Here is a 24,378-nt window from a genome sequence, read left to right on the forward strand (position 1 = left end):
GACTAAAAAGAAGATATTTAGTATGAATATTTATTTTTATTGAATATTAATAATAATAATAATAATAATAATAATAATAATAATAATAATAATAATAATAATAATAATAAGAACCACTTATAAATTTATATTATATATTCTTAAAATAAATATGATAATTAGTAAAAATTTTAATATTTTATACATGTATATTTAAAATGGAATTCTGTATCAAAACTTAGGGTGTTAAAGACTGTAACACAATTGGTTTACCAATAGCTTTTGAGTACAAAATAGTTGAAATGTTTGCCTTGTAAAATGCCCTAAGCTTAGCATGGCATTTCTGAAAGTATTTCTAGTGGTTACTCTGTAATTTGCAAAATCTCTTTAAAGCATCTCACATTTAAATGTGTAAAATTGTTTCCCTTTACTCTGATTTGAAGAAAACGAAATACCTCAATTTATAACCTATTAGAAGGTAACAATATTACATTTGAGGAAAAGGTTACATTTAAAAATGTAAAATAGTATCTGAACTGTTTCTTCAGGTCGAAAACCATGTCTTAAAAGATTTCTGTATCCCTAAAGTGCCTAAGACATTGGGGAATCAAATATATTATTATAATAAAAGTAACCAAATACAGGCATGCTACATTCTACCTATTCCCTTATTCCATGGAGAAAATCTTTATGAGTAGCTTGACAGGTATCTGACCTGGTGCTTGTGAATGTGTCATATATACATTTGACTTCTCAAAACCCACTCTGCTCCTCACCTCTTTTACTTGTAGCAGATGAGTCTGTTTCCCTCATACAGGCCAATAGGTATGAACTTCCTGCAGATTTCCAACCCTCTATGTCTGAAGGTAACTTCTACCAGTACACATTGTGTTTTCACTACTTTCTCAGGAAAGCAACATCCCTTTCCCTCCAGGATTACCCCCCATTCTCTGTTGTGGATTTCATACTGAATTGTGTTTTTCAGCATCTTGAGCCTCTCCGGTAATGTCAAGTCCCCTCTTTTTATTCCTTGGTCTTTTTTTTCTTCAACCTTTTAAAAAGGTATCTAAGATTTTAAGTGGCCATCTTTTAATTGGGCCTCCTTAAGTCTCCGGACCTATTTTCTCTTTTCTTTTTCTTCCAAATTTATTAAATGTGTACTATAGCCCCTATCTAAATTTCTATTCACTTCTCAGCCCTTGGCAGTATTTTTCTGTTCATTTATAGCTTATGTATTTCTCCAGATGATTGCATAATCTCTACTATAACTTATTCAAGTATGAGCTTTTAGCTCATCTTTTGAACTATGATCTCATTATTTCTCCCCAACAGGTAGCTCAAACTGAATTGACTACCTTATTTCCAAATTGGTTTCTTTTTCTGTATTTCCTCTTTTGTGTCCTCACTCATTTCTCTCTTTAAAAAAAAATTTATTGATTTCAGAGAGAAAGAGAAAGAAACATTGATTTTTTGTTCTACTTATTTATACATTTATTGGTTGATTCTTATATGTGCTCTGACCAGGGATCAAATATGTAACCTTGGTGTATTGGGTTGATGCTCTAACTAACTGAGCTATCCAGCCAGAGCCTTACTCATTTTTATTGTTGTTTATGTTTGAAACTTTAAGTTTTTTAAAAATTGATTTTGGAGAGAGGAAATGGGAAGAGAGAGATAGAGAGAGAGGGAGGGATGGAGGGAGAGAGAGAAACATTGATTGGACATTTGATCAAATTATTAATCTAGGATTGAACTTCCCCTGTTGATTTGAGTTGTTTCAAGTGGTAGATTAGGCCCTTGCCAGGTTGCTCAGTTGGTTGGAGCATCCTCCCTTACAACAAAAGGTTGCGGTTCCGTACCAGCTCCAGCACATACTTAGGTTTTGGGGTTTCACCCCTGGTCAGGGTGCCTGCCAGAGCAGCTGATTGATGTTTCTCTCTAAAAGGATCAACAAAAACATATCCTTCTTTAAGGATTAAAAGGGGGGAAAAAGTAGATTGGTTTAGGACAGTGATGGCGAACCTTTTGAGCTTGGCGTGTCAGCATTTTGAAAAACCCTAACTTAACTCTGGTGCTGTGTCACATATAGAAATTTTTTGATATTTGCAACCATAGTAAAACAAAGATCTATATTTTTGATATTTATTTTATATATTTAAATGCCATTTAACAAAGAAAAATCAACCAAAAAAATGAGCTCGCGTGTCACCTCTGACATGCGTGTCATAGGTTCGCCATCACTGGTTTCGGAGGTGGTCTGGTAAGGATTATTTGACCTTTGCTTTCTTCGTCTTTAATATTTCATACGTATCTTTACATGGATTTTTAAAGTAAATAAAAATTTCGTGGTGTGTTTTGAGAGAGTGGAAGGGGGGGAGGGAAGGGGGAGAGAGAGAAACATCCACCTGAGAGAGACACATGGATTGATTGGTTGCCTTGGACCCACCTCCGCCTGCATGGGGCCAGGAATCAAACCCACAACCCAGGTATGTGCCCTTGACCCTTTGGTCTGCAGGCCCACGCTCTAATCAATGAGGCAAACGGACCAAGGCTCGTGGTGGTTTTGGGGACATATTTCCTATAAAGTAGAAAGGAAATCGTTTGGCTTTCTGTTAAGGGAGTTGTCATAACCCAAAGTTATAAAACTTATTTTTTCTGGCTTTATCATAGCATCCTATTTTATTTGAAATATCTGCAAAGCAGTCATTCCCCACCCCTACTGGTAGACATTGGTATTGTGTTGAATTGAAATAAAATGTTCTTTTGTACTTAAGTTTTATAAACTAGATTTGAATTGTTAAGCTTAAAGTTTATTTCAAGGAAGAGAGTGCTTTGAGTGAACTTTTTAGTCAGCTTTTCAGTCAGTATTTCCATTTCTGAGTTTTGATATTATATGGTGTGGAAAATTCTAGGGAATTATATGCTGTAGTAAGAATAGTCCTTGAATATTGTTTTTAATTAATTCCTTCTAGCCTTTCTTAAATAAAGATTTATATTGGCAGGGTAATTTCTAGCAGCTTTGAAATACCCAACAGGTCATTTTCTGTTCCAAAAGCTAGAATTTTTTGCTAAGTCAGATGAAGCTTGTTATTTAACATGCTGATTTTGTGTTATAGTCGACACATTCCTGAGATGCTTTGTTCACAATGCTGATGGAAAATACCCAAGACTTTAGTGTTTTCAAATAAATGTTTTGTGGGCATCTCAGACAGCAGGTTTATTTTATGAAGTTTTACAGCATGTGGTGGTTGATTTATGTGAAAATATTTCTTATGTGAAATGTGTTAGTGTAACTAATTTCCTGGATAGAATACTGGTAAAACAACCTGTTAATGATACAGGTATTTAAAATACTGAGATTTAAATGGCCAGTGAAGAGTTAAACTCATTTACTATTCACAGTAAAATCTTATTTTATTATATATCCCATCTTTTATTCTAACAAGACATGTTACTTTGTCTTTTGTAAATATGCTCTCAAATTACAAAGAAATTTAGAAATAAAATAGTGTGACTAGAAACTACTTTTTATTATCTGAATATTGCTAGTTATGTAGTTCCATTTTCTAAGTCCTATTGTAGAGCCCTGTATAGACTATACTGGGGTTTTCTATCCTTTCAAGAATGAAAAGGCCTTTTTATTATCAAATTTATTGGATCACATAGTGAAATTCTAATTTTAGTCTCTATTGATGAGAAAATTACATAATAATCAAAAGTTCCAAAAGCTACTGTGAATTTAAGTAATACTTTTAAATGAAAAGATTTTCTTTTACAGCTTATGAATACTTTTTTATTAATGACGGCAGAAGATGGATCCCAGGGACTCATTGTATGCCTGATCATTCTAGATTTTAGGTGATTTGGGCTTGCCTAACATATTCAGCAGTTCATCTCCAAGTGTATAACCCTCGAAGAGCAGCCTTGTGCAAAAAAAACATTGTTTTATGCCTGTCACTCATATTCTTTTTGTTTATCACTTGACAAAAAGCTCAGACCTACAGAAAAGTTAAAATATAGTACAAAGGATTCTTATATATCTTTAACCTAAGTTCTTTAAACATTAACATTTTACCCCATTCGCATTTACCTTTTCTCTTTACATTGTATTCCCCCCCCCTGAACTTTTTGAGAGTAAGTTACAGACATGATATCCTTTTACCCAATTTTTCCCTACAAGTTTTTATGTCTCCTTAGTTTTGTTGTAATCTGTAAAGTGTTTCAGTTTTTGTGTTGTTTTCCTGACATTGACATTTTGACTAACGCTACGTGTTTTTTAAGAATGGCCCTCAATTTGGATTTGTTTGTCTTCTTGTGCTTAGAAATATCACAGTGAAGTGTATTGCTGCTAGCTCATCATATCAGGAGGCACATGATGTTAACATTGATCATTTGGTAAAGGTGGCATCTGTTGGTTTCTTCTTTTTGATTAATACCTATCTTGTGGGGGTGTATTTTGAAGCTGTGTAAATGTCAAGAACTCTGAAGGGTCTTGCAAGATAACAAATTAGCCATGGATGCTGGCAGCAGATAGGCGATAAAGGACTTTCTTACTCATAGTAATAGCAATGTAGTCAGTATGTCAGTATTTGCCTTGTCCCCCAACTCACTTCCCACTGGGTGATGTGAACAGGACCAGGTGACCCCTGCACAAAAGGAGTCACGTTGTAGGAGAGGAACCCAGGTTTAGGAAACTTGAATTTTATATAAGGGGCAAGTAAGCCTGCCTGACATTTGCCCAAGAGAGTCATTATCTTTATCTTACTGGACATTAGACAGCCTGCCCTTTGCTCAGGAGGAAAACACTATTTCTACTTCCAAGGCTGTTCAGTATATGAACATCTTTCAGAAGTGACTCCAGAACAAAGGCAGTCAGTGTCTCTACTTGCAAGACATGAGAGACTCACATTGAATTGTCTCCCAAAAAACTGTTATTCAAACTTTCACCCACCAGTTTTTGCATCCATTGGTAATTCTTGCTTGACTCAGTTATGATTGTTGCCAAATGGTAAATTTTTAATTCTATCATTCCTTTACATTTATAATTTCCTTTTTTTTTTTCTGACTTATTCCCCAGATACCTCACTTTTGCCCTGTGAGATAACTTCCCAAGTAAACTCCCTGAGGTCTTTCTTTAAGATTCTACATTTAAGGGAACTCAGGCTAAGTCACAAGGCACCTCAAACTCAGCATCTAAAATTGAGTTCAATTTTTCCTCTAAATTCTCCTTCTGCTTTTAAAAAAAAATTTTTGTATTATTTAGTGATCATTTTTTTAAAGCCAGAAACATGGTTGTGTCAGTTCCTTCCTTTCTTACTCCTCACCAAGTTCTGTGGTTCTTCCTTCTGTCTACCTGTTGGTAATCAGTACTTTGGACTTCACCCCCTTAGTGTATGCCTTTGCTCAGGCTCTGATCAGCTCTTATCTGGACTATTACTATAATCTTCCCACGGTTCCATTATTACTCCTTTCTCGTTGATCCTTCACAGCTTTGCCTGAGTAATCCTTTAAAAATACAAATATGATTCTGTTTTTTAATTTGACTGTGGCTAAGCCTGGAAGACAAGGTTCTTTTACGATGTCTTTTTAAAGTTGTCTTTCTTCTCAAGGACCATCTTTTTCTCTAGCTCCCTCTCCACTGGCAAGTTACGTTTTTGTGTGGAGATTGACAAACTTTCTTTCAGGGCTAGTTGGCAGATATTTTAGGCTTTGCAAGCCACATGTGGTCTCTGTTGCATACTTAAAAAAAAAACACCCTTTAAAAATGTAAAAACCATTCTTAGCTTGTGGGTCATACAAAAATAGTCTGGGTCCGATTTGGCCAACCATAAATTGTGGGTACTGTTCTAGCCAGTATGTCATGTTTTTCATTAGTCTCTGTCCTTACATGTGCTGTTGGTTTGTACTGCGAGAAATATCCTCTCCTACATAGCAGACTTTTTCCCACCACCTTCCAAATTTAACTTTTAGGTTAACTTTTTACTGAACCCTTTTTGTGCTCCTTTAGGGCACATGTTAATCATCCCCTTTTCTTTGCTACCTGCATCCTTATGTTATTGCCCTCAGTGTTGTTATATATGTACATATCGTTGCCTCTTGCTGGGAGCTCATTGATGAAAAAAAATGTTTATTTAGTTGGGGGGGAGGGCGGGAGAGAGCAGGCTAGAAGGGGTCAATGGGGGAAAAGAGCAGACATCTGTAATACTTTCAACAATAAATATTTTTTTAAAAATGTTTATTGCTAAATTCTTCCTGTTCCTAAATGTCTTTACTTGATTTGAATTAAAAAAAATTGAAAATTGAAATATAAATGGAATGAAATAGAGTATGGCTAATTGAATATGCTAATAAAATATCTAAAATGGTTGGTTATATATTTTTTGAAACTAAAAAGATACAATTAAAGAGGTTCCGTTATTTGATAGATCCCTCCTCCCCCCCTTCATTTAAAAATAATGGTAAGTGGCTTTTCTCTCTTGAGTCTGCTGATGCTGCCTCACTATCGCTGCTCTCGTCAGCCTCTGCCTGCTCTCTCCTTGAGACTAGCATCATGCCTTCAATGAAGTTGCAGCCTTCTGATGGAGAGAAATTTGAAGGTGATGTTGAAATTGCCAAACAATCTGTGACTATCAAGACCATGTTAGAAGAGTTGGGAATGCGTGATGAAGGTGATGATGACCTAGTTCCTCTACCAAATGTTAATGCAAATATTAAAAAAGGTCATTCAGTGGTGCACCCACCACAAAGATGACCCTTCTCCTCCTGAGGATGATGAGAACAAAAAAAAGCGAACAGATGATATCCCTGTTTGGGACCACGAATTCCTCAAAGTTGACCAAGGAACACTTGTTGAACTTACTCTGGCTACAAACTATTTAGACATCAAAGGTTTGCTTGATGTTACATGCAAAACTGTTGCCAATATGCTCAAGGGGAAAACTCCTGAAGAGATTTACAAGACCTTGCATATCAAAAGGGACTTTACTGAAGAAGAGGAAGCCCAGGTACAGCAAAGAGAACCAGTGGTGTGAAGAGAAGGAGAAGTTGTGCCTGGCACTGGAACACTGTAAGGATTGTTCCAAATACTAGTGCAGTGCTCTGTTTCAATTGTTAATATAAGACAAACAGTAGACAAGTGCAAATCAATTGTATTAGCAGAATATTGTCCTCATTGCATGTGTAGTTTGGGTTTAGATTCCAAACATATGGCTTAGTTTCTTCCAATATGATCGAAAGTCTCTTTTTTCGTTGCTCTGGATAAAACTGAATTGTGGGTTCTCTATAAACAGTGGCATTTTGGGCTTTCCCTCTTTTTGCAAAGCGATTTCTGCCTAGTTTATTGTCCAGTTAAAAGGTCTAGTGACCTTTTAAAAGTTGGCATTGTAAATAAAACAACTTGCAAAAGTTTTCTGAAATAGAAAAAATAAAAAAAAATAATGTAAATTTTGGCTATGAAAGTATAGAGTAATAGAATTAATTTTCATGCAACTGCCATCCTGGGTGCAAAATAACAGTACATATAATTGAAGTCTTTTTCCTTTCTTTCTGGCATTTTTATCATTTCCACACATGTTTTTATACCTTACCACATACTTACTATATCTAAAAGCACAACATAGATTTGTCGCTGTTAATTTTATAATAAATGGTACATGCTCTTCTGCAACTTGTTTTCCCCCCTACATAGTTGTTTTGAGATTTATCTATGTTGATATGTGTAACTTCAGCTAATTCATTTTGCTGCACATGATTAATTCTAACATGCATAGCTTTTCCTACATTTTAACTGCTTTGAAATTGTGATACATTTTAAAATAAATGTTTTGCCCTTACAATTGGTATTTTTTCTTTTTTGTGGTATATAAATCCTATATAATAAAAGGCTAATATGCAAATTGACCAAATGGTGGAACAACCAGTCACTATGACACACACTGACCACCAAGGGGCAGATGCTCAACACAGGAGCTGCCTCCTGGTGGTCAGTGTGCGCCACAGTGGCGGGAGAGGGTCTAAGTTGTCAGTCAGACATCCCCCAAGGGCACCTGGACTGTGAGAGGGCGCAGTCCAGGCTGAGGAACCCCCTGAGTGCACGAATTTCGTGCACCAGGCCCCTAGTAAATATATGATGTTTGTGGTATAAAACACACTTGTATTGTATGTGTTGTATGAAAAAACTGCACCTTGACAATTCCTTTTGTGATAATTAGGTTATTTCAAAATTTTGTAATTATATACAGTGTAACAGTGAACATTATTTTGCCTGTTTTGTTGTACTTATTATGAGACTGTCTGTAGGCAGGATATATACCTGGGAGAAGAATTACTAGATTATGACCATTTCCAGTTTTGCTCTCTAAAGTGTTTGTACGTCTTACCCTAGTATATAAGTCTCTATGCCTCACTCTCCAACATTGGGTATTATCTTATTTTTTGTCATTCCGATGTGTATGAAATGGAATCCTACCATAGTTTTAATTACTATTTTCCTTATTACTAGTTGAGGTTGAGAATTTTCTTTTAAGAAGTCTTTTGGCCTTTATTTCCCTTTTTTGTAAATTGCTTGTTGATATCTTTTACCTATTTTCTTACTGAGTTTTGCCAAGCAGTGTGATTTCTTTAGATCTTTTGTCAGTTATATGTGTTGCCAATATCTTCACTATATCTGTGGCTTATCTTTATTTCTGGTATCATTTGATAACTAAACAAAAGTTCAAATTTTAATAAAGTCAAATTTTTCAATCTTTTGTTCTTAGTTTGTGCTATTTGTATCTTGTTAAAAGAAAAGCTTTCTTGTGGAATTTTTTGCTCGGAAGCCTGTGCTATGGGAGATCCATTCCCCACAAAGCAAAATAGATTGTGCTGGTGGGCTGAAGCTGACAGTGCTGGGAACTCCAGGGGGGCCTGAGGGAGAGTTTTCTAATTAGCGAGGACAAATTGAAAGCAAAAGCAGTAGCTTACCAACTCTACTTTATAAATATATTTTTTAAAATATGTTTTGATTTTTTTACAGAGAGGAAGGGAGAGGGACAGAAAGAAACATCGATGAGAGAGAAACATCCATCAGCTGCCTCCTGCACACTCCCTACTGGGGATGTGTCCACAACCAAAGTACATGCCCTTGACTGGAATCGAACCTGGGACCCTTGAGTCCGCAGGCCGACGCTCTATCCACTGAGCCAAACCGGTTAGGGCTATAAATATTTTTTTTGTAATAAAGAAAACGAGATTCCTCAAGTTAGCAGGCATCTTTTTTAAAAGAAAATATATTTTTTTATTGGTTTCAGAGAGGAAGGGAGAGGGAGAGAGAGAGAGAGAGAGAGACAATGATGAGAGAGAATCATTGATAGGCTGCCTCCTGCACGCTCCACACTGGGGATTGAGCCTGCAACCCAGGCATGTGCCCTTGGCCGGAATTAAACCTGGGACCCTTCCGACCTCAGGCCGACATTCTACCACTGAGCCAAACTGGTTAGGGCGGCCCTGTTATTTTCAAAAAGGTATTCTGCAGGGTTGAAAGTCATTGCAGTGATGTGTAAAAGTCCTTTCTTGGAATGATCAAATTAATTATTCATTTGCTGTGTACATAAAAATACTTTGGTGAAAATCACCTTCCCTAACATGGGTTACTTCTCTAACAAAAGTGTAGTACTTGATTACTACCTCCCCCCAAAAAGTACTTCACTTCTTCAAAGCTCATCATACCTGAGATGAGTCAGGAAAAAGATTTGAGAGCCACTGTAATTAGATTAAGAATTTTGGATTCTTTTGCTGCTAAGCATCTTTTGTGTTACATAAGTGAAGTGTTAATTTGGAATCTATTTTACTAGAAGGACAAGAACTAGAATTTATCAAAGAATATTGGGCATTTGTGTGGTAGGAGGTAATCAAAAGAAGAGGTTAATAATATTCTTAGGACAGAGTGTAAAATTCTTTGTTGATATGGGCAGGTCAGGTTTTGGGGGTTTGATTTAGATGAGGAAGCTAACGAGAGGGCTCTGAGTGATGGCTGGATCCAGGTAAAGACAGAATAGGATGGGGATCTGGTAATAGATCAAGAAGCATGTATGTGTGCATGCTCATGCGCAGTGGTGTTTTCTGTTTTTTAGCATGCTCACTTCTTTTTTCCAGTATTTTTCAATCTTTTTGTCTCTGGTGCTGATCATAACATGCTGAGGTCACTTGTAGTCTATGATTTATAATTGTGTAATTTGACTAAAAATGCATCCTCCCATTAGTGAACTTAGTACCACCCTAACTGTGGAGAACGTTACTGTTTTTACATAGTGTGACCCTCTAGCTCTGTTAGCTTTGAAGCTATCAGATTAGAGAAGCATTGGTACATTGTACCTGATACAGCAATCTTATCTGTATTTTTCATTTCCTGTTCCATTCTGTCTCCCTTTAAAGAGTGGTAATAAGTTCACTTTTGAAAGTGAACTGCACCTGTGTCTACTTGTTTTTAATATATCCTGGAAGCATAGTTGATAGATGTGTACAGAAAAGAAATCTGAATGGAAGGTTTTTATATAAACAGAATCTCAAAGGTTTACTTTGATATAATGTAGCTATTTGCTTATTTCCAATTGAGTGAAAATATTCCCTAAAATAACTTTCACCAAGGAGACTTTTTTTGTTGGTTGTATTGCTAGTTTTTGTTGTGGTTTTGTTTTTGTGAAGTGTTGGCTACAAATTTAATGCTTTGGTCTTTTGTCCCTGTTTATTATGAGGTAACATTTTTGAGATTTTCTTTAGGCAAAAAATATGTTTTTCTGTCTTTAAAGGCTTTTGCTTTTTTGTTGTTATTTTCACTTACTACTTCTTGTAGGTCTTTATAAATCTTCAGTACTGATCACATTTTCATACGTGTGTCTTTAAACAATGTCTTTTAGTTGATTTTAAAAAAATATGTTTTTATTGATTTGAGAGAGAGAGAGGAAAGGGGAAGGTGAGAAAAACGTTGATGTGAGAGAGAGAGACATCAATTGGCTGCCTCCTGCTGGGGATGGAGCCTGCAACTTGGCATGTGCCCTGACTGGGAATTGAACCCATAACCTTTTGGTATATGAGATGATGCTCTTAAAGCCACCCTGGCCAGGGCTTAGAAATTCCTATCTGTGAGTTTCATCATCTGTGCTTCTGAATCTATTTTTATAGGTGCAGGTACAGGAATGACTTATGCAACATTCAAAGTAGCTGAAGCATTAACTAAAGTAGAGGTATTGAAATGCTTATCATCTGCCGGAAGCCGGTCCATCCTTGCTGTTTGACACAGTCGCTGCAGGGAAGAAACATCTGCACAGCATATGTTTCAAGGGACCTGGCGTATATGGCATACTGTTCTTAATATGTTTGCTCCCTTTCTTGGCGCTATGTGTTTTAACCAAGGTCACCTCTCCGAGAAAGGTTGTTTCCCCAGGTAGGGATTTTTCCCTGAAGTTAGGGAGGGAATAAAACCCCTTAACTAAGTGCCAGGCGGGTAGTTAATCACTTTAACTACGAACAATCACGCTTAAGCTACATAATCTTTACTCCCTGGAATGGAGATAAGAAACGCCCAACCTTTGGAATAGAAATTGATAGGATTAAAATCAACTGGTATAAATACAGATGTAATAAGACAATAAAACACAGAACTTGGCTGGAGATCCTGGCTAGAGATCCTGGCTAGGCTGCTGATCAACTGAATGCTGTCTCCGTGTCATTCCTTCTTCGCCGACTCCGTCCACACCTTTGGGGACCCCTGGACCTGCTGGGGTTGGACCCCAACAGTCATCTTCAAGAGAAAAAAATCTTGATGGAATTTAATTATTTTTATAAATTATGGATTTGACCCTTAAAAGTTTTCTTTATGAGGGTTAAAATTAAACTTTCTGTAATTAATAAGTCCTTTTTCTCTTTCTTTTGCAGGTATGGCCTCACAAGTCTTGGTCTACCCACCATATGTTTATCAAACTCAGTCAAGTGCCTTTTGTAGTGTGAAGAAACTCAAAGTAGAGCCAAGCAGTTGTGTATTCCAGGAAAGAAACTACCCACGGACCTACGTGAATGGTAGAAACATTGGAAATTCTCATCCTCTCACAAAGGGTAGTGCTTTTCAGACAAAGATAGCATTTAACAGACCTCGAGGACACAACTTTTCATTGCAGACAAGTGCTGTGGTTTTAAAAAACACTGCGGGTGCTACAAAGGTAATAGCAGCTCAGGCGCAGCAAGCTCAAGTGGAGGCACCTCCGATTGGGGCGTGGAGACCTAGGTTACATTTCCTAGGAGGCCCTCAGCGATGTGGATTGAAGCGCAAGAGTGAGGAGTTGGATAATCACAGCGCAATGCAGATTGTCGATGAATTGTCCATACTTCCTGCAATGTTGCAAACGAACATGGGAAATCCAGTGACAGTTGTGACAACTACCACAGGAACAAAACAGAATTGCACCACTGGAGAAGGTGACTATCAGTTAGTACAGCATGAAGTCTTATGCTCCATGAAAAACACGTATGAAGTCCTTGATTTTCTTGGTCGAGGCACTTTTGGCCAGGTCGTCAAATGCTGGAAAAGAGGGACAAATGAAATCGTAGCAATCAAGATTTTGAAGAATCATCCTTCTTATGCACGTCAAGGGCAGATAGAAGTGAGCATATTAGCAAGACTCAGTACTGAAAATGCCGATGAGTATAACTTTGTACGAGCTTATGAATGTTTTCAGCACCGTAACCATACTTGTTTAGTCTTTGAGATGCTGGAACAAAACTTGTATGACTTTCTGAAACAAAATAAATTCAGTCCCCTGCCACTAAAAGTAATTCGACCCATTCTTCAACAAGTGGCCACTGCACTGAAAAAATTGAAAAGTCTTGGTTTAATTCATGCTGATCTCAAACCAGAGAATATTATGTTGGTGGATCCTGTTCGGCAGCCTTACAGGGTTAAAGTAATAGACTTTGGGTCAGCCAGTCACGTGTCGAAGACTGTTTGTTCAACATACCTACAATCTCGGTACTACAGGTAAGTGACAATTACTCTTTGGTTCTTAAATAAATGTTGAAGTTACGCTAAATGAAATAATTTTGTGTGTATATGTGATGAAAAAAGACTGCTTCGGATAAATAAAGCAGCATAAGATCAGTTTAGGTTTGAGTGTCCATCGGTAGATGAATGGGTAAAGAAGATGTCTCACACACACACACACACACACAAGTGTGCACACAGTGGAATATTACGCAGCATAAAAAATGAAATCTTGCCATTTTCAATTTAATGAAATATAAGATGAGCTTTTAGTTAATTTTTTTCTGGACATGTTATTTTAAAATCTTATTTACCGGCATGAGAATAATAATGGTGTTTCCCCTTGCTCCCCTTTATACTCCATAGATTTTGTCTTCAGAGCTTTCAGTAGTCAGCATCTATAATAATAAAAGTATAATATGCTAATTATACTGGACAGCTGAATGGCCTTCCGGACATCCTTCCGGACAAAGCCGTGGCTGCGAGGGACGAGGCAACCGCCATGGCTGTGAGGGCCAAGCCCAGCCGTGGGCAAACTACGGTCCGCGGGCCGGATCCGGCCCGTTTGAAATGAATAAAACTAAAAAAAAAAAAAAGACCGTACCCTTTTATGTAATGATGTTTACTTTGAATTTATATTAGTTCACACAAACACTCCATCCATGCTTTTGTTCCGGCCCTCCGGTCCAGTTTAAGAACCCATTGTGGCCCTCGAGTCAAAAAGTTTGCCCACCCCTGGCCAAGCCCCTTGGATGAATTTCGTGCATTGGGCCTCTAGTATTATATAAAACCCCAGGCTCCATCTGCTTGGGCTCTATATTTAGTTCGTTTGTTAGTGAATGACTTCATTTTCTTTAAGTCCTGCATTATTCTGCATATCAGATTTAGTCCATGTGAAACATAGATTCCTTTTCTTTATTTGAAATCTTTTGGATCAGAGTAGGAAAAAAAAAGCTTTATTTAATTTTTATACTTGACATTATCTTTTTATAAAATGTTTCAAGAGAGTAAAGGAAATCCTTTACAAAGCAATCTAAAATGCTATATATCTTATGATACTTGTTTCTGCTAGCATTAGGTCTTTGCACAAATGTTAGGCTCTGTTGGCAATGAAAAAAAAAAGCTATGAATAATTGCTAAGTATAATTAGTAGTTTCTAATTTGTTTATATATATTTTTTCAAGTAAATAATTTACCTGAATTTCGGAAGCTATACAATTGCGATGCTAACTTATTGATTCTGTGTTTAGAGTTAGAAAAAAGTGAAGTTTTTATTTGTAATAAACAAAAACTAGTGCTAGCATTTTGTTTGATGTTTCCTGATGTTGATTGATTAAAAACAATGGGAAAAAAACACACAAAAAGTTTGAAATGGGCTTTCTGTCAATTGAATACAAGAATTTGAAGAGTTAGTAAACATTAAGGTAGATTGGTGAAAATGTAGTATAGCCCTTAGATACTATTTTAATATGTAGTATAATTTTGCATGAAAAGCACATAACTATTATTTTTTAAATATTTTTTGTAGTTTATATTTGAAAACATTGCCAAATCTGGCTTAATTTATGAGTGAGGTTATTTATAAATCTGGTTTGGCAATAAATGGAAGTGTCTTATTCTTGATTTTTTTTTTTTTTTACTCTTTGTTAAAAATACATTGTATTTGAAAAATGAAAGGAGGAAGTGGAAACTTACCAAATTAAATATTTTTTGAGCTAATCACAGTAGGAACACATATACCCCAGGTTCCAAGGTAAATTATTTGTGTTTAAACACAGGTTCATGTGTTCTTTTATTTCTTTGAACTGTGCAACACAGAAATGTAGTAGGGATATCTTAAAATAGACAGGGGACAGTGGCCAGAAATTGTTGACTACTATAGATGGTGAGGCTGTCTAGCTCTTGTGGTGATAGAAGCCAGAAGTACATGCTAAGGGCATTGATTTGCTCAAGGTCAGCATGTTCTAAATTCAGCTGCTTGAGTGTGGTTTTTGTCAAGAACACATAGGGCTGTTGAATGCATAAAAGGTTTTAGCAGCAGAAGGTGCTGTATTTATGAGGTGTGGTGGCAACATTCAGGTCATGAATATCTTTTTTCTTTTTTTTTTTTTTAATATAGATTTTAGCTTGTGGTTCTGAGTCATTTCAGAATATAGAGACAAGAAAGTGGGCTATAAAGTAAGCTGTATAGCAGTTATATTCTTTGCTACTGTACTAATACTGTGTAATTTATCATCAATTGTTGAAGTAAAAAAATGTGTTCTATTTTGCATGTAATAGCTGACAGAAAGGCATGTAAAGGTAACAATTTAGGCTTATCAGTTTTTGTTTAGGGCATTCTCACCCCCTCATGCCTTTTTAGATCCTTAAGTTTCAAAGACAGTGTTTCTGTAATAAAATAAAGGTACATAGAATGACCCGACCCCCCCCCCCCCCCACCAAAGTAATAACTAATATTTTATACAGGGTTACTTTATAAATAGAAATAACTATGTACATAACCTGCATCATTTTTCCAAGTGATTTTACGTATATTTCCTGCCCTGTTTCTCATGTCTCATCCCTGGGAGTTGAGTAAGACAATTGGTGGAATTCCTATTTAATAAGTAGAAAACTGAGGCTTATACAAGCAGACAGGTCCAAACTCACGCTCACAATTTTTGTTGAGCCCTTTTTGTTTGCTGGCACTGTGCTAGGTGCTAAGGGTACAGTGGTGATTAAAACATGATTTTATCACTTAATGGAAAACAATAGTTTGTCTCAAAATGCTAGGGAATTGGTGTGTGCACAGTACTATGGCCACCCAGAGGAGGGCGTTTAGCCCAATCTGAGGGTTCAGAGAAGGCTTTTGGGGAGAGATCACTCCTAAATGAGCCTCCAGAGGGGAAATAGGATTGACTAGTCTTTTTTTTTTTTTTAATCCTTATTGGAGGATATGTTTTTATTGATTTTTAGAGAGAGAAGGGGAGAGAGAGAGAAAGAAAGAGAAAGAAACACCAATTTGTTCTTCCACTTATTTATGCATCTACTGGTTGATTCTTGTATGTGCCCTGATTGGAGATGGAACCTGAAACCTTGGTGTATGGGGACCATGCTCTAACCAACCGAGCTACCTGTCCAGGGCTCCTTTTTCCTTTATTTATTTATTTAAAAATATTTTTATTGATTTCAGAGAGGAAGGAAGAGGGAACCATTGATTGGCTGCCTCTTGCATGCCCTCTACTGGGGATTGAGCCTGCAACCTGGACATGTGTCTCACTGGGGAATCGAACCATGACCTCCTGGTCCATAGGTTGATGCTCAACCATTGAGGCACACCAGCTTTTTCCCTTATAATGCCTTTTCTGATACTGGGAAACTTGACTCTCATTATCCACGTATGTTACTTATTTGCTCAATTCTAGAATACATTTAAAGTAGTTTTGAAATTGCTAATCTATACCACTGCTAATTTGCCAACTAGAGTACAACATTTATTTATAGTTCTTTTAGCCTCTTAGCCTTAGACTTGGAGTATGTGGTCAAACTGTTGTGTTGATCAGAGTTATTTAGGTTAGTTCTTCCCCAATCCTCTTCTTACCCACCTTCCGTATGATTATGTTACTTATTTAAAATATAATTAAGTTAATTTATTTGTACTTCATTCTGGGTCCCCCATGTGTTTGTTTATTTATTTGATTATGTGAAACATTAACATGGATCTAAAAATAAGAACTATACCAAAAGGTTATCTCAGAAGTGTGACATCCCCTTACCCCCATCCATTCCACAGCATTCCTACCCAACGCATTTTGGTAACCCTTTTCATTAGTTTCTGTGTGTGTGTGTGTGTGTGTGTGTGTGTGTGTGTGTGTGTATTACCTGTTCATGTCCTTTGCCTATTTTTCTACTAAGAGTTTGGTTCTTTGTCCCTCAAAATTTTTAAACATATTTTTAAAATAAATTTTTATTGATTTCAGAGAGAAAGGGAGAAGGAGAAAGAGAAACATCAACGATGAGAGAGAATCATTGATCAGCTGCTTCCTGGGAATCGAGCCCACAATGGGGCATGTGTCTTGAATGGAAATTGAACACTGACCTCCTGGTTCATAGGTTGATGCTTAACCACTGAGCTAGACCAGCTGAACACATTCATTACTTTTTTTTGGTGTGTGTAATATATTTTTATTGATTTCAGAGAGGAAGGGAGAGGGAGAGAGAGATAGAAACATCAATGATGAGAGAGAATCACTGATTGGCTGCCTCCTGCACACCCCCTACTGGGGATCGAGCCCGCAACCTGGCATGTGCCCTTGGCTGGAATCGAACCTGGGACCCTTCAGTCCACAGGTGCATGCTCCATCCACTGAGCCAAACCCAACTAGGGCCACATGCATTTTAGTAAACACATATATTATGGAGCTGTATTTTACCCAATAAATGTTCTATTACAAAAATGAATGAATGAATGAGTGTGTTGCCCTGGCTGGGTGGCTCAGTTGGTTGAGCATTGTCCTGTGCACAAAAAGGTGGCGGGTTTAATTTCTGGTCAGGGCACATACCTAGGTTGTGTGTTTGACCCCCAGTGGGACATGTATGGGAGGCAACCAATCAATGTTTCTCTCCCCCTTTCTCTAAAATTAATAAAAACATATCCATGGGTGAGGATTAAAGAAAAGTGAGTTTGTTAATTCTATAGATTGTAGATGTGAAATATGTAATATATGTAATGCCATATAAACTGGGCTGATTTGCAATTTTATAATAGGTTTGAAGGACTATATTCTAGAATTGCTTATAACTTAAATAGTTATTCATAGGTTAAAAGAATCACTTTTGTGATTTTATTTTTTTACATTGAGTAAAAGCCTGGACTTTTAGATGTTATCAGTGTTTTTCCTTGAACAACATGGCTATGTCTTTAAGGTGCATATGGTCTCATGAATGTACTTTAATCGGATGTAATGATCTCATGGATTAGATGTCAGTCCTTACCTCACACACTTCAAATGTAAGTGCCTGTTTGTTTCTGAGTCTTTAGCATTTTCCTGTGAATGGAATTCAGCACCTTGGATGTTATTCACAGAGTGCCTGCTGCCATGGAAGAGTGCCAGTTCAGTGGCCAGTGAATAATTTAGGCATCAGCTGGTATGATGAGATTGTATTACTTAGGAGAGAGAATCTAATATGTGTTAAACTTTGACACTAAAATAACAAATGTTTCTTTTGAGAGAAAACACTGAATTAAAAAAATTTTTGAATATACTCCAAAACCAGTGTACTAGATGAAAAATGGTTTTATTTAATGTTTTTAAAATTGTAATAGAGAATGTTCACTGTAAGAAAAATTTAATGATAGAGAAGGCTAGGAAGTAAAGCAGGAATAATTTCCTCTTTATATTGTGGTTGTGTTTTATAATTTTTTAATAATGTATTTTATATTTTATTTGAACAGTCCTCTCTGATGTACATTTCCTTGGTTTTCTGATAATGCCACAGGGAACCTTCTTGTATGCCCTTGGGCATTTAGGTACATTTTCACATTTCCAGGACAATTGTTAGGTCAAAGGATACATACATTTTGCTGATGGCTGCTGCTAAGTTTTCTTCCAAAAATGTACTATTCCAGTTTATAATTTCACTAGTAGTGTGTGAAAAGGTCCTTTTCTTCACACTGTTGTCTTTAAATAGGCAAAAAATAAAATAAAGTTTTAATTTTTTCATCACTCTGCACTACATTTAAAATTTTTAAATTGAATTTATTGGGGTGACTTGCTAATAAATTATATAGGTTTTAAATATACAGTTCTATAATACATCATCTGTATATATTGTATTATGTGTTCACCACCCAAAGTCAGGTCTCCTTCCATCACTATTTATCCCTCTTTACCCTTTTCTACCTCCCCCCAACCCCTTGTCTTCTCTGTCATAGGTTATATTGGTAGGTGCTTTTCTTATGTGGAAAATGAGAATGTGAAAATGAACAGAGTTCATATAATAGTAACACTTATACTGCTTAGTACTAGTCACTGTGCTAGAAATATTTCATAATTACCCTTTACCCATGATAAGTAATGACATTATCTTTATTTTACAAATTGGGAATTTGAGATATGGTAAGCAACTTGCCCAGAGATACACAGCTAATAGATTGCAGAGTATGGTTTGAGCTCAGTTGTGCTTCCCCACTTTACCATGCTCCTCCTCCAGTGATTTCCCCTCATCTTTCTGAAGCTCTTCTCCTGAATGACACTGATGTCATGTTTGTTAATCACCAGATTTGATGGATTATTTTTTAAAGTCTCCATCTGGCTGGACCTTTCTCATTCAGCTTGTGTTAGTGCTTCATTTTATTGAAACTTTCTTTGCTAAGATGTTTTTCTCAGTTGTCTTAGTGTTTTACCTTTCACATTTAGATCTGCCATCCATCTGAAATTGATTTTTGCATGCGGTACGAGGTAGGGATTAAGGCACATTTTTTTTCTCATATGGATATCCCTTAACTGAGCACCATATATTTATTATTTCACTCCACGGTTGTGACAACTTCATCAAACGAGGTGACCTTATATGTGTGGGTCCATATTTGGACACTGTTATTCATTGTTTTGTCTATTTCTTTAATTGAATTTATTGGGATGACATTGGTTAATAAAATTATATAGGTTTCAGGTATATAATTTTTCAGTACATCTCTGTATATTTCATTGTTTGTTTACCACCCCAAGTCAAGTCTCCTTCCATCACCATTTATCCCCCCTTCATTTTGTCTCTTCTTAACACCAGTATCACAGTGTCATTAGCATAATTGACAGTATAGGTCCTTCTACTTGTTCTTCAAAGTACTGCTTCTGGTCCTTTGCACTTCTAGAAAAAAAGCTGACAACCTTTTTTTTTTTTGTTTTGTTAATCCTCATCTAAGGATATTTTTCCATTGATTTTTAGGGAGAGTGGAAGAGAGAGGGAAAGACAGAGAGAAACATCGATGTGAGAGAAACACATGGATTGGTTGCCTCCTGCACAAGCCCTGATCAGGGCCTGGGCTGGGTAGGAGCATACAACAAAGGTACATGCCCTTGACCGGAATTGAACCCGGGACCTTTTGGTCCAAAGGCCAATGCTCCACCCACTGAGCCAAACCAGCTAGGGTCCAACAACTTATTTTTTTTTTTTATTTTTTTAAAATCTTTATTGTTCAGATTATTACATTTGTTCCTCTTTTTTCCCCCCATAACTCCCCTCCTTCCAGCTCCCACCCCACCCTCCACCCTCACTCCCCACCCACTGTGTTCATCCAAAGGTGCATGATTTTTGTCCAGTCACTTCCCGCACCTCCCACACCCCTTTTCCCCCCAAGAATAGTCGGTCTATTCCCTTTCTATGTCCCTGATTCTATTATAATCACCAGTTCATTCTGTACATCAGGTTATTTATTCACTTGATTCTTAGATTCATTTGTTGATAGATGCATATTTGTTGTTCATAATTTGTATCTTTACCTTTTTCTTCTTCTTCCTCTTCTTAAAGTATACCTTTCAGCATTTCATATAATACTGGTTTGGCGGTGATGAACTCCTTTAGCTTTTCCTTATCTGTGAAGCTCTTTATCTGACCTTCAATTCTGAATGATAGCTTTGCTGGATAAAGTAATCTTGGTTGTAGGTTCTTGGTATTCAGCACTTTGAATATTTCTTGCCATTCCCTTCTGGCCTGCAAAGTTTCTGTTGAGAAATCAGCTGACAGTCGTATGGGTATTCCCTTGTAGGTAATTGAGTCTCTTTCTCTTGCCGCTTTTAAGATTTTCTCTTTGTCTTTTGCTCTTGGCATTTTAATGATGATGTGTCTTGGTGTGGTCCTCTTTGGATTCCTTTTGTTTGGGGTTCTCTGCGCTTCTTGGACCTGTAAGTCCATTTCTTTCTCCAGATGGGGGAAGTTTTCTGCCATTATTTCTTGAAATAGGTTTTCAATATCTTGCTGTCTCTCATCTTCTGGCACTCCAATAATTCTGATATTAGACCGCTTAAAGCTGTCCCAGAGGCTCCTTACACTATCTTCACACTTTCGGATTCTTTTTTCATTTTGCTTTTCCAATTGGGTGTTTTTTGTCGAATCTTTGGTTTGATTCTTGTGCTCGTCTGGTCTGCTATTGGGTATAATATTCTTTATTTCAGTCCGTGTATGCTTACTTTCTAATTTCTTTATCGTAGCATCGAGGGTCTCATTAGTTTTCGTGAGGCTCTGCACAAATTTATGGCAAGCTCTCAAAATTGCGATTCTTAGCTCCATATCCTCCATTTCTGTCATGTTTTTTTGTCTCCGCATCTTTTATGCTTTCTTGGTGCACCCCCTTGTGGTCTCTGTGCGCAGTCTTGTTCTAGCCAAGCCTTAATTGTTGTAGTTAACACTAGAGGGATTTGACCAGCAGACCGACTGGCTGTAGGATTCTGGGGAGGCTCTAGTCCTGCCCTTGCCTGAGGCGATCGGCAAATGTCTGTGCGCAGGGCTTGGGCGGGGCGGGCTCAACAGGGCGGGGGGAGGGAGCAGCAATGGCCGCTCTCAGTCCGTCCCCAAGGGCTCTGCCTCTCTGTCCCAGCAACCGCTGCAAACCTCGGAGGGGCCGTAGCCAGACAGTCCCGCTTCTCTCGTTTGAGTCTGGGTCCCTAGAGACTCGCCCGGATCTGTAGCTCAGAGTCTGAGACTCACTCCTGAGTGAAAACGACAACCGCGCCCTCAGCCACCAGCCCGCTTTGCGCGCGCACCACCTCACCACCGCACCACCGTACCTTTAAATTTTCCACACTGCGCCTCCTCTGTGCGTCAGACTGCTGTTGTTTTTGCTTCTAGTTGAAGAGTCTCTCCTCAGCCAGCCTTCCTGTGGTTCTGGTTGATGTCCGTTCCGACTTTTAGTTGTATTTTTGAAATGGTTGTTTACGGCGGCAGTCTCCGGTGTTTACCTATGCCGCCATCTTCGATTCTCCCCAACAACTTATTTTTTAAGTAGGTTGTCCTCTAGGTATACTTTGGGCATTATTTTCTTTCAACATTTTATTTTATTTTATTTATTTATTTATTTATTTATTTATTTATTTAGTTTTTTTTAAGTATATTTTATTGATTTTTTACAGAGAGGAAGGAAGAGGGACAGAGAGTTAGAAACATTGATGAGAGAGAAACATCGATCAGCTGCCTCCTGCATACCCCCCACTGGGGATGTGCCCGCAACCAAGGTACATGCCCTTGACCGGAATCGAACCTGGGACCCTTGAGTCCGCAGGCCGACGCTCTATCCACTGAGCCAAACCGGTGCCAAACCGGTTACGGCTTATTTTTTTTTTTTTAATATATTTTATTGATTTTTTTACAGAGAGGAAGGGAGAGAGATAGAGAGTTAGAAACATCGATGAGAGAGAAACATTGATCAGCTGCCTCCTGCACATCTCCTACTGGGGATGTGCCCGCAACCCAGGCACATGCCCCTGACAGGAATCGAACCTGGGACCTTTCAGTCCGCAGGCCGACGCTCTATCCACTGAGCCAAACCGGTTTCGGCTTCTTTCAACATTTTAAAGATGTTATTCTACTGCATTCTAGCTTCCATTATATGTATAGAAAATTGACTTCTTGCCCTAGCCGGCTTGGCTCAGTGGATAGAGCATCAGCCTGCGGACTGAAGGGTCCCAGGTTCGATTCCGGCCAAGGGCACATACCTGGGTTGCACGCTCGATACCCAGTAGGGGGCGTGCAGGAGGCAGCCGATCAGTGATTCTCTCTCATCATTGATGTTTCTCTCTCTCTTCCCTTCCTCTCTGAAATCAATAAAGAAATATATTTTTTTAAAAAAAGAAAATTGACTTCTTTGATGTTAACATGTCCTTTTTCTCTTCTCTGCATTTAAGTTTTTTCTTTGTGTTCAGTTTAATCAGTGGACTTTGTGTCTAAGGGTGTGTGTGTGTGTGTGTGTGTGTGTGTGTGTGTGTGTGTGTCAAATGCGCTTGGCCTATTTTTAAATACCACCCTCCTCAATATTTTACTGTGAAACTTTTCAAAGTTACAACTAACTTTAAAGGATTGTACAGTGAACATGCACTTACTACCTGGATTCTACTATTAACATTTTGCTACTTTGGCTTTATCATAGATATCTCTCCATTTATCATTTCATCTTTATTTGATGAGGTAATTCAGAGTAAATTTGTGGATATCAGTACACTGTGTTATGAAACACTTAAGCAAGTCTTTCACAAAGTAGTTCAGTGTTTATTGTTCTTTTTTTGGAATTAAGTTTTATATACAGTGAAATGCAAGTTCAGTGAGTTTTGGCAAATGCCATACACCTCTGTATCCCAAAGTTCTATCAAGATATAACATTATCACCTGGCCAGTGTGGCTCGGTTGGTTGAGTGTCATACCATGCAATAGGAAGTCGCTGGTTGGATTCCTGGTCAGGGCATATGCTCAAGTTGCAGGTTCTATCCCCAGTAGGGGGTGTGCAGGAGGCAGCTGATGGATGTTTTTCTCACCAGTATTTCTATCTCTTCCTCTCTTTGAAGTCAATAAAAACATATATTTTTTAAAAAGATGCAACATTACCATCACCCTAGAGAGTTCCCTCATGTCCCTTCCCATTCAGTGCTAGTCTGTCCCTCTCGCCCCTTCCATATGTAATTACTGATCTGAGTTTTTAACCACATTTTTTTTCCTATTCCAGAATTTCATGTAAATGTAATGATACAGCGTGTACTATTTTGTTTAAGGTTTATTTCTTTCAACATAGAAATTTTATGACATTAATATTTTGTTTCAGTAGATCATTTTTATTTTAGTTTTTATTGCTGAGTAATTTTTCTGGCACAAGAAGATTTTTAGGCTCACCTTATACTTTCCCTGCCTCAGCCATAAAATCAGCCATTTCTTCAAGGAGCCTTAGTAGGGCAATGGTATCTAGAAATCAAGAATTTGTTGTTTTAAAATGCAGATTCCATATATCCTAAGAAACCCAAAGTACCAATCAGAAAGAATGTATGCACCCCTGTGTTCATAGCAGCACAATTTACAATAGCTAAGATCTGGAAACAGCCCAAGCGCCGATCAGTAAATGAGTGGATAAAAAAGCGGTGGTACATTTATACCATGCAATACTAAGCAGCAGTAAAAAAGAAGAATCTCTTACCGTTTGAGACAGCATGAAGGGACCTGGAGAGTATCATGCTAAGTGATATAAGTCAGAGAAAGACAAGTATCACATGATAGCATTCATATATGGAATCTAAGTAACAAAATAAACTGATGAACAGAGTGGATCCAAAGACATGGAAGCATGGAACAGAGTGGAGAATCTCAGAGGGAGGGTAGGGGAGAGTGGTTGAGTGGGAAGTAATCAACCAAAGACCTTATATGCATATATTCAT

The 24,378-nt window shown here is 37.6% G+C and overlaps 1 protein-coding gene across 5 annotated transcripts in view; it reads left to right on the forward strand.

The window, feature by feature from the left end:
- The window catches only part of HIPK3 (homeodomain interacting protein kinase 3), a 65,637-nt gene that overhangs the window by 7,064 nt on the left and 34,195 nt on the right, over positions 1 to 24,378 (forward strand). The window contains exons 1-2 of one of the 5 annotated variants that reach the window (XM_023761806.1): positions 6,191 to 7,045; positions 11,890 to 12,985. In XM_023761806.1, the coding sequence (XP_023617574.1) occupies positions 6,877 to 7,045; positions 11,890 to 12,985 (1,265 nt within the window). In that variant the 5' untranslated portion in view covers positions 6,191 to 6,876. Of the gene's footprint in view, positions 1 to 6,190; positions 7,046 to 11,889; positions 12,986 to 24,378 lie in introns of those variants that run through there. The other 4 variants (XM_014463741.2, XM_014463738.2, XM_014463739.2 and 1 more) reach the window with 4 other exon arrangements.

This window comes from Myotis lucifugus, unplaced genomic scaffold (genome assembly GCF_000147115.1).
Source record: "Myotis lucifugus unplaced genomic scaffold, Myoluc2.0 scaffold_218, whole genome shotgun sequence".
Lineage (NCBI taxonomy): Eukaryota > Metazoa > Chordata > Mammalia > Chiroptera > Vespertilionidae > Myotis > Myotis lucifugus.